This window comes from Eleginops maclovinus, chromosome 6 (assembly GCF_036324505.1).
Source record: "Eleginops maclovinus isolate JMC-PN-2008 ecotype Puerto Natales chromosome 6, JC_Emac_rtc_rv5, whole genome shotgun sequence".
Taxonomy (NCBI): Eukaryota; Metazoa; Chordata; class Actinopteri; order Perciformes; family Eleginopidae; genus Eleginops; species Eleginops maclovinus.
The window spans coordinates 25,166,130-25,177,536 of NC_086354.1; the positions used below are offsets into that span (position 1 = coordinate 25,166,130).

General features: G+C 44.4%; 1 protein-coding gene across 1 annotated transcript; it reads right to left on the reverse strand.

Annotated features, from left to right (window-relative positions):
• Positions 1–509: 509 nt before the first annotated feature.
• On the reverse strand, positions 510–8,690 carry LOC134865851 (otolin-1). The gene is made up of 5 exons (XM_063885628.1): positions 8,664–8,690; positions 6,319–6,691; positions 5,162–5,242; positions 4,568–4,648; positions 510–3,849 (listed from the first exon to the last, which is right to left on the reverse strand). Exons 1-5 carry the CDS (start codon positions 8,685–8,687, stop codon positions 2,918–2,920), a joined length of 1,491 nt encoding a protein of 496 aa, XP_063741698.1. The 5' UTR covers positions 8,688–8,690; the 3' UTR covers positions 510–2,917.
• Between the last annotated feature and the right edge of the window lie 2,717 nt (positions 8,691–11,407).

Consider the following 11,407-nt stretch of genomic DNA (forward strand, 5'->3'; position numbering starts at 1 on the left):
GTATAATCTACAGTGTGTGTGACTCAGTATAATCTACAGTGTGTGTGACTCAGTATAATCTACAGTGTGTGTGACTCAGTATAATCTACAGTGTGTGTGACTCAGTATAATCTACAGTGTGTGTGACTCAGTATAATCTACAGTGTGTGTGACTCAGTATAATCTACAGTGTGTGTGACTCAGTATAATCTACAGTGTGTGTGACTCAGTATAATCTACAGTGTGTGTGACTCAGTATAATCTACAGTGTGTGTGTGACTCAGTATAATCTACAGTGTGTGTGACTCAGTATAATCTACAGTGTGTGTGTGACTCAGTATAATCTACAGTGTGTGTGACTCAGTATAATCTACAGTGTGTGTGACTCAGTATAATCTACAGTGTGTGCAGACTTTGATAGTGGTTTGGAAATATATTTAAATGCAGACAAATCATCCGATTTGAACTTCAGTTTTGGAAAGACGAAAACATGCCTCAGGAGAAAGTAAACTTTTAATTTCAGACAAAAACTTCAATGCACATATCACAGCCTCTCACACAGCTCTCCGTTATCGCTCAGCACGCCTCAGTCAGCGCTCCGGGAGAGGTTTCATTTATTTGTACTTCTGTGTCGCCCTATTACCAAAAGGTCCAGAAATCAAAGGCATAATATAACCCCTTGTTACCTTGCTCAATATCTGTTATCTAAAATAATGAGAGACATATCAATCTTCTGAGTAACAAACGAGTTCCTCATGATGTTTGTTTTATTAAGCAGCATTCGTTTGAGCCCACCCTTAAACTTGATGACTTTATTTGGTTGACAAACAAACCAAAATACAAAGTAGGTCCTGTTGTCTGTACCTGTAGCTCCACCGTCTCCTTTCCCTCCCAGCGTCTTCCCTCTCTCTGATTTTACTTTTGCACGGTGCTGATTCACATATTTACATTTTCAATAGACGACCTTTTCCCTTTACGATCCCTCTCTCTCTCTCTGGCAGATTTATTTTCAGTACAAATGACTTCTTATTCTAAACCAAAATATTCTGGAGGTTGAATTTAAAAACGTAGCTTTGACAAAAGAAGTGCAACAATTTAAAGGTTGTGTTTTCACTGGGGATCTCACACCGTGCTATTCATTGTTATGGCTAGCTTATCTATAAACCCAGCCAGCTAACTGAGTCAGCTCAATGGTGGCTGAGGTTTAAATATTGTGTAATTCAGATGTGTATTGGACCAATTTCCTGCCAGGATTAGCTGCAGTTAGCTTGCTCAAGCAGGTTTTAGGGACAAAGGTCTGCACCCCGCATCAGATCCGACTTCACTTTGGCTTTCACGTATCGAGTCTAGATACAACCGATCCATTTTGACTGCCAAGGAAAAGAGAGGTGCAGGAATGAGTCCTAAAACACGGAGATGAGAATGTTTTTTTGTCTTTGGTGAGAAGCCTGAAATAAGGTCTGTGATTAAAACGAGAAACTGAAGAGATTCAACAAAGCTTTCTGCCTCTTCCAAATAACAATTCCCTCAAAGAAGATCCGGCCTGGCCTGTTTTAAAGAGTGTCCTAACCCTCTTTGTGCTGTAATAGAAAAAAAGAAAGACAAATCAGCCAAAACTACAACGATCCAGGATGCGACGAATCTGAATATTTAGACTTGGTTTTATCTTTCCATGGTCACTGAATGAAGGAACGCTGCGATGTCGAACTCGTCTCTGTTGCCTTTGTCTGAAAGAAAATGACTACGCTGTTGCAGGACTTGGGATCCATGTGGACGCTTTGCTTGCAATTTAAAACAATTAACTTTGATCAAACTTTATGCATCCTCCACATTTCAAAAGGGGAAGTGTTAAGGGTCTAAAACTAAACTGCAGCAAGCTGAACTCCGGGATTACAAAACATTTACTGTGAGGATTCGTAGTGCTTTAAAAAATTTAGCGTGAGATCCTTCTGAACCTCTGCAGCGCAGCGCTCTAACCATTCCTTAAAGTTATTACACAATGAAAATCAGTCGTGCATTTTGCTATTTCACTGAGTGTTGAATCATGAGACTGAATTTATCTCCACTTTTAAAGGAGGGGTATTTCCCTTAATGAGTCGCATTTAAATAAAAACCATTATTCTTTTGTTTCCATCAATTTGCTTTGGTTTTCCAAGACTCCATCACAACACTGTCTGTTAGGAGTTCAATAAACCAGGATGCAAAGAGAGGAAAGAAAATATAGATATCCCCTGACACACTGACTTTAATTAAACTGCATTAGGTTGGTTGAAAGCAATAATTTAAGTAGGTTCAACTTAATATTATTGCTTTCACCCAACCTAATGCAGTGATGTGAAATGTACCACAGGGACTGTCGTTTACCATTTGATGTCTCGGGCTACGAGGTGGCCGTCCATATGGGACCTGGTCCGGGTGATGGCTAGGGTTGGGGTGAGGTTAAGGGGCTGATTACCCTGGGAATGTCGTTTAGAAATTGTAATGGTTAAGTTAAGTTAGTCCAGCTGCTGAGATGTCTCACCTGGAAACCCAAAAGGTCAGCCTTGAAGTAACGCTCAGAGGAAACGTCCAGGGATGTGAATGTGAAGTGGATATAATTTGATAACAGCCATCTCATTGGCTACCTTGCCGCCGCCGGGTCTTTACCTCCTACCTGACTCAACGACCCTGATTCAGCCCAAAAAATAAAGCAACCGAAAATCATCTGAATGTGACCCTCAGTTAGCATCGCATTAGAAGTCTTACCGAATGATTGTGTTGTCATTAAACCTGTAGATCTGAAAGTCCTGTACCCCCCGCTATGCGATTTCCCATCCCTACTGCGGTGTCAGACGATAAAACTGTTTTACTTTAGTGGATAATGTGACAGAATACCCCTCCTTTAAAACATGCAGTTGTTTTGATTGGCTGGGGGCTTTATCTACCCGCCACTGACTGACTATGGTTCAGGCGTGGTGGTGGTTTGTGTGGAATTTTTCCAGATGAAGTCGCCCTCAGAATATTCATCGGGAATTGGAAAAGCACCCTCTCGACCTATGATGGGCATTTCGCAGGAGTCGGGGTACAGCAGATGCCCGGAGAATGTGCTCATGTTATCTTCGCCGGACATCACGCCGTTGAAGTTGGCGTCCTTCACCTGCAGCCACACCTTGTTCCCCATGAAGAGGTGCATGATGACTGTCTGCGTGGCGGAGGACAGGTTGTTCACTTCCGTCGCTATGGCCATGCGCTCAAAGTTTTTGTACACGCCGACGACGACGGGCTTCCCGGAGACGGCCAGGCTGAAGCTGAAGATGTAGGTGCCGTTGACGGGCGCCGTGAACATGCCCATCATTGGGTTGAAGTGGCCATACAGGTTGAAGATGACTCGAGTGAAAGGGATTGGCCAGTTTGGAGCAGGATAAGAGGAGTCCAGAGCGGCAGAGAATGCAGATCTGATGGGCGAGGAGCATGGCCCGGGGACCCCCCTCACACCCAGGTCGCCCTTGTTGCCCTTAAGCCCCATGGAGCCTTTCTCACCTTGGGCACCAAGATCCCCTTTGTCCCCCTTGAACCCTTGTGCTCCTGGAAGCCCATTTGTGCCGTTTTCACCATCCGTGCAGTTACACATCCCCTGCGCACCTTGATCCCCCTTCTGGCCGTCAACACCGTGGTTTCCGGGGGTTCCCAGGTCCCCCTTAGGGCCCTTCATACCTTTCTGTCCCATCGGCCCTTGGACCCCAGGAAGGCCCCGGGCTCCGGCTGGTCCAGGAGAGCCTTGTAGACCCGGCGGACCTTGCACACTTTCACAGGAGGCGGGACAAATACCGCTTTCTCCCTTAGAGCCCGGGGATCCTGGGGGGCCTTCAGATCCGAAGTCCCCTTTTTCTCCTAGAGACACATCAAGAATATTTTGCCTTTACCAAACATTGTGCGATGTGGATACTGCACTGGTCTCCCTTGCAGCCCTAATACTCTTTACATTGTGTGCCTAAACCCAACCACAGTTTAGCTCTGGGGGAATGGGAATGTGACGTCACCAACAGCAAGTCGGCCATCTTTGGAGGATACTGCGGCCGCAACCTGTACAGCGGGTTAAACATGGTCAGTCGGCTCTGTTATGTCCCTGGCTGTGAGAGACACATCTATGACCAACCAACAAAACAGAAGAAGAGATATATACTGGGAATGTTTTGTTAGCATAGCATTAGCTGTCTAGCCTCTGTCCGATGATGCTAAACCTGTAGATCTGAAGGTCCTGTTCCCACCCCCCAGTTTGTAAACCTGACAGGGGCCTCTGAATAATTAATATTTAAGTTAGTGAGTAAGTTCTTCTCTTAATTCATACGGACAGATGTCATTAATTCACTTTCATTTTTAAATATCGCTCCTTTGTTTCGGCCCAGAGCTTCTCTTTGTAAGGGCACTTGTTCTGGATGGAAACCCGCTGACAGATGACCGGGAAGCGCTGATAGATATTGACTTCTGTCTGCTATAGACGCTCTCCTCCAAAGATGGCCGTGACGCCCCAGAATGCACCGCGGCTCCCATTCCCTATTATCAGATCATGAAACTCTTATATCTCAGTGGAGTCATGACCTCTGCAGACCTTTGTAGCCTCGTGAGCCTTTCACCCCGGTGAATCCGACGTCGCCGACCTGGCCCTTCTCCCCCTGGTCTCCCTTCTGACCTGAAACCACAGACAAAGACAAACAATATGACACAACAAATCACAGGCAGGACGAGCTGACCTGCATCATAACCGGTTCCATAGTGATGTCACTATGTTTCTAAAGTCAACATAGAGTCCAATTATCTTATATAATTATCTAGATTTATCTTTACTTCTGCATTAATGTGTAACCGGCATGTTGCAGAGGATTCTATCTTTTAGACTGATGGGTGAAATCCCTCTGGAGGGAACACAGGGATTTTAGCCTCTGCAGACCATTTACATGCACTAAAACCTATAGAACACACTACAGGAGAGAGAACCCCCCAGAAAGCAGAATAGGCACCCTTTAAGGTTACACTTTTCTCTGAAATATCTGGGATAATTTAGGCAGAGCTTAGCATCAGTCTCGTATTCGTTCATATTATACGTTTTAATTTACCGTACGATCGATGTCGGAGCTAGCATGTAGCTATTCATGCTAACAACATGCCTGTGGCCGGTGTGTGAAGTTGTGCGTGTCGAACTCACCCTTCATCCCCTGAACGCCGGTGAATCCTCGCGGCCCGGTGAAGCCCGTCATCCCTCTCATCCCGGCACTCCCTGGGGCTCCTGACAGGGATCACACAGGAATCAAACTACAAACCCTTCAGGGACTGTTCCCTCACTTTCTCTGCAGACACCAGATGTTCTCTTTAATTTCCTCCCAACTGTTTTATTTTCTGTTACACATAAGCCTTCATATAAAACGTTCTCAAACAATAATCTGGCAGAAACTGAGGACCTTTTGTTGAAGAACCAAGACTTAATAAAAACCTAATTGATACTTTTATTATTGGTTTACGTTTTAAAAGAAGCAAAGTCATTCATATTTACTGAGAGATGTTTGGAAGATAAATGTAAAACACTTTTGATTCTTTTTCTCGTTGGTTTTAGCAAACAGACAGCTCCATTCCCCCCCAGCTCCTCCAGTTTCCTCCCCATTAACTGTGGGCTTCGTTTCCTCGTGTTTTGTTCAAACTTTAGAGCCCCCTGAGGCAAATGTAAAACTGTGATATGGGGCTGTATAAATTGTTACGCCCTCCCCCCTTGGTCCTCTCTCTCCTCACTGCAAAGGTGCACCTGCTCTGCTCCTGGCTCCGCCTCTGCTCAGGTGTTCCTGATCTCACCGATTCACTACAGAAAGGAAGGCTGGAGGAGGAGGAGCTCCCTCTCTGCTGCCTGACACACAGCAGGCACTGATCTGATGTCAGCTCAGCTCTCTGGTTTTCTTTACGGTAGTTTGAATTAAGATGTTCAGTGAAGTCCTATCTTAGTAAACTCTACCGGGCTTGGTGTTTGAAATCTAAGCGGTTCACAACGACAACGTTTGGAGCTAATATTTGTTATTAATCTACTCAATACACGTCTTTTCAATGTTTGTTCATCTGTGAAGCCCACCGACTACCACTGTGGTGAAACCACAAACACATACGATAGTGTAAAACAACAACAACAACAACAACAACAACAACAACAACAACATACGATAGTGTAAAACAACAACCAAGAAAAACGAATTTGGAATAAGCAGCGGTCTCCTGATGTTTGGCTGCGTAAAGAAACTGATTTGATTTCTAGAGGTGACATCAGTCAGTTTCACATGCTTCCTGTTTTCCCCCACCAGGTGAATAATGTGGACTACATACCTGGGAGGCCCCGGTCCCCACGGTCCCCTTTGGGCCCCGCGGTGCCCTTACAGAGGGAGCACAGGCAGGACAGTGGGATCTGGTCCACCGGCGGGATCGGCATGTTCATCAGCATGGAGCAGAGCGCGGGGTCCGGCATGGGGGGGGAAAACATCGCGCCTTCGGGCATGAAGGTCGTGTTGTGCAAGAAGTTCATGGAGGGGTCAGGCACACCGAAGTCCCCCTCGGTCCTGTTCATGTCCTCGGGGCCCATCCGGGGCCCAATGCGGAACTCGGCCACATAAGGGCCCGGTCCATTGTTGGTGCCGTTTGACAATATCATGGCTGAGCAGAGGGGGGGCAGGAGGAGGAGTCCCAGCAGCCCCATCAACATCTGCAGAAGCAAGGTTTGTTTATCACGTGTCACCTGACCCTCTCAAAGACTTTGGAAATATTGCACGAGAATAATCAGTACTATAAATCTGTAACTACAAAGACATGAAGGGGTTCCACTAGAACACACATTTACAGCACTACGGTAAACATCAACAAAGGATGAGTACACGAGAGAATCACCTCAGTCTGCTCAGATACAACATGCTGTGTAAATAGAGTACTTCTACTTTACTCAAGTACAAGACCTGAGTACTTCTACTTTTACTCAAGTACAAGATCTGAGTACTTCTACTTTTACTCAAGTACAAGATAAGACCTGAGTACTTCTACTTTTACTCCAGTACAAGACCTGAGTACTTCTACTTTACTCAAGTACAAGACCTGAGTACTTCTACTTTACTCAAGTACAAGACCTGAGTACTTCTACTTTACTCAAGTACAAGACCTGAGTACTTCTACTTTTACTCAAGTACAAGACCTGAGTAGTTCTACTTTACTCAAGTACAAGACCTGAGTACTTCTACTTTACTCAAGTGCAAGATCTGAGTACTTCTACTTTTACTCAAGTGCAAGACCTGAGTACTTCTACTTTACTCAAGTGCAAGACCTGAGTACTTCTACTTTTACTCAAGTACAAGACCTGAGTACTTCTACTTTACTCAAGTACAAGACCTGAGTACTTCTACTTTTACTCAAGTACAAGATCTGAGTACTTCTACTTTTACTCAAGTACAAGATCTGAGTACTTCTACTTTTACTCAAGTACAAGATCTGAGTACTTCTACTTTTACTCAAGTACAAGATCTGAGTACTTCTACTTTACTCAAGTACAAGATCTGAGTACTTCTACTTTACTCAAGTACAAGACCTGAGTACTTCTACTTTACTCAAGTACAAGATCTGAGTACTTCTACTTTTACTCAAGTACAAGATCTGAGTACTTCTACTTTTACTCAAGGACAAGATCTGAGTACTTCTACTTTTATTGACGTACAGGACCTGAGTACTTCTACTTTACTCAAGTACAAGACCTGAGTACTTCTACTTTTACTCAAGTACAAGACCTGAGTACTTCTACTTTACTCAAGTACAAGATCTGAGTACTTCTACTTTTACTCAAGTACAAGATCTGAGTACTTCTACTTTACTCAAGTACAAGACCTGAGTACTTCTACTTTACTCAAGTACAAGATCTGAGTACTTCTACTTTTACTCAAGTACAAGATCTGAGTACTTCTACTTTTACTCAAGGACAAGATCTGAGTACTTCTACTTTTATTGACGTACAGGACCTGAGTACTTCTACTTTACTCAAGTACAAGACCTGAGTACTTCTACTTTTACTGAAGTACAAGATGTGAGTACTTCTACTTTTACTGAAGTACAACATGTGAGTACTTCTACTTTTACTGAAGTACAGGACCTGAGTACTTCTACTTTTACTCAAATACAAGATCAGAGTACTTCTACTTTTACTGAAGTACAAGATCAGAGTACTTCTACTTTTACTGAAGTACAAGATCAGAGTACTTCTACTTTTACTGAAGTACAGGACCTGAGTACTTCTACTTTTACTGAAGTACAGGACCTGGGTACTTCTACTTTTACTCAAATACAAGATCAGAGTACTTCTACTTTTACTGAAGTACAAGATGTGAGTACTGTTACTTTTACTGGAGTACAGTACCTGGGTACTGGTCCCTGCTCTGGTGGTTGGACTGTATGATGGAGTACCTGGGCCCTGGGTCATCCTGCTCTCACCTGTTGCTCGCTCATATTGACATCAATGCTCTGTTTTTGCATTCTGAGCCTTTATGTTTCTAACAGTTTAAATATTTATCTTAAACACGCTCAAACATCCGTCCAGGGACTACAGATGAACTCTGGCACAGCAGTGTTAATAAATGTCCTGATAAATAAGTAAATTAGACCCTGAGAATGAGATCCTGGGAGGATTGGGAAACACTCACCGCTCGGTCGGCGTGGCGCAGCATCGTCTGTCGGAGGATCGTTGAGAAGATGAGCAGCATCCAGCTTTGATCCCTTTATAAACCTCGCCCAAAACAAAACCCCTTTCATCCCGGACAAAAGGTTGAAGATGAGGAGGGGGAGGAGTGTCTTTTTATTGTCCCCACGAAGAAGAACTGGGTCTTCTCCCGGTGACCTCCTTCAGCAGCAAACTGCAGCAGTATCTCCCCAGCCGAAAGCAGAGACTGTTATCCCTCCATCTCTCTCCACCCTCCTTTCTCTCCAGGAAACTGGATTCTCTCCTTTAATTTGTAGTCCAGTTGCCAGCACTGTGAACCCGGAGGTTGAGGACCCCAAGATTTATGTTAGAGACGAAGGAACCCCATGGTCCCACAGAGGAACCCTTACTGGTCCCACAGAGGGGAAATGTACACTCTTCACTGACCCATCCAAGGGTTGGCGGCAGTGGGCTGCCACATGTACTGCGCCCGGGGAGCAGGGTAGGGAACGGGGCCTTCAGGGACACCACAGTGGCACTTGGTCTTTCGGGGACTTGAACCGGTGACCTTTTTAGTTCCCAGGCCAAATCCCTACAGACTTCACCCCCACCGCCAAAGTCCATATAGTTCATTATGAGGATCAAAAATGGCAGTTCTAACCAGAAAGTGGGCATATCTGTTCTGTCCGTGGGCTGATTCTGAGCAGCATGAGTCGTGTTGCGGGCCGTTGGATACAGAGAGCCCAGGAAGAACATTATTATCTCTACTGGGGACAATACGTTTTCAAATGGATAAGCAATCTGTCCAATCCTAATAATCCTGATAGTCCCAAAATGAATCAGAAACAGCCCATAGGGACTATAAATATGGCCACCCTCTGATTAAAACTGCCATTTCTGATCCTGAAATGTCAGAAATAGGTCCAGCACCCTCTATTACCCCCAAAACCACTCCAAAATACTTCAAATTGGGCAGGTCCATTTTTTTTACTATTGTCCACACAAGCTATAATGCTAATTAATGCACCTTATGCTCATTTTGAAAATGTCCCTACATATGCAGGTTAGCATCCGGCAGCCTGTATGTGCTGGAGACCCCTACTCTACATTTCTCACATAAACCTTTGGGGTCCTCACCACCTCTGCAAAGTTTATAGTTTCAGATGTTTACACAAACACAGAACATTTCAACTTCCTTTCCCAGAGTTCTGTTGTGTCAGGGAGGAAAATAAAGAGGGAAACTCCCAAAAGAAAACCGGAACAAACCGACTGATTCAGAATCCTTTATAGTCCGTTAAAGGAACATATAATGGACCATACAGTACCGACAGTCCGTTCAAAAAGAGGGGGGTTGCATCTCCCAACCTCCAAAAGTCACGATATCTTTCCTTTCTCCCTAATCCGTGCTGTTCAGAGACCGTCACTTTCATCAGCAGCATTTTTATCTAAATTATGTTTTCAGACCGCTGCTCTTACATAAGAGGTTTAATAATCATCTTTATAATTTAAACGAAATCCCCCCACCACGGGATCACCTCTGAGATCAGAGAGCCAACGAAGACATGAGGAGGAACACGTTAACAGTTAGAGGAGCAAGAAGTACTCAGAGCGTGTACTTCAGTAAAGTAGAAGTACTCAGATCTTGTACTTGAGTAAAGTAGAAGTACTCAGATCTTGTACTTGAGTAAAGTAGAAGTACTCAGATCTTGTACTTGAGTAAAGTAGAAGTTCTCAGATCTTGTACTTGAGTAAAGTAGAAGTACTCAGGTCTTGTACTTGAGTAAAGTAGAAGTTCTCAGATCTTGTACTTGAGTAAAGTAGAAGTACTCAGATCTTGTACTTGAGTAAAGTAGAAGTACCAGAGTGTAGGAATACTCTGTCACAGTGAAAGTATTCTAAATGTTCCTCCAGTGAAAGTAGAAAGTACTTTACTGCAGGTGAACTACAGTCTGCTTTAAGGGAGATTATATTTACCATCATTAATCCTAATCTGCCTAGCAACTAAAGGCAGTGGAGAAGAAGTACACAGTAGCATCAAATGGAAATACTCAAGTAAAGTACAAGTACCTCTACATTGTACTTCAGTACAGTACTTGAGATGAATGTTTATGCCTGGTGCTTGTTCAATAAAGATATATAAGAATGACAATGGAATGTGTGCCCTGAACTGAAGTGAGTTTGACGCCCCACTCTAGAACCTCTCAGGTTTCGGTCGCTGCCATCCTGTGAGCTCGGCTGACCTCAGGTTTCCCGTCCGCTTCATCACAAAGTGAGGAAGAGGTTGTGAGGTGTGTCACGGTCCAGGTGTGAAACAGATCAGCGCCGGCTGTGGAAACCAGGACACTTATTATGGTTAACTATTCATCTCCTCGTCTGCTTTTGTCCCTCGGCCTCGTTCCCTCGGCTCGGTTTACCTTTGTCTCCTCTCGGTGTTTTGATTTTTCAGAATAAAAGCTTTCACCCGGGGCACATAAAGGACACAGCTCTGGTTCCAGGGGAGATGCTACCATTAGGGGAACAAAAAGCATTTGGGAAAACGGCCGAGGGAGGTGTGAGTTTTATTGTGATCGAGGGCCGAGAACTGCACCTCCCCCCACCCCCCCACCGCTGCCTTCTGCTTTGTGTTGCAGCTTCCTGTTTGTTCCCTTCACATGAACTGATGTAGGTCTCTCATCAGAGTCACAGACCAGCTGAATACTTTAATCCTTGTCTCAGGAATGAGTCGTAGACCCTGACATGAGTCAGCAT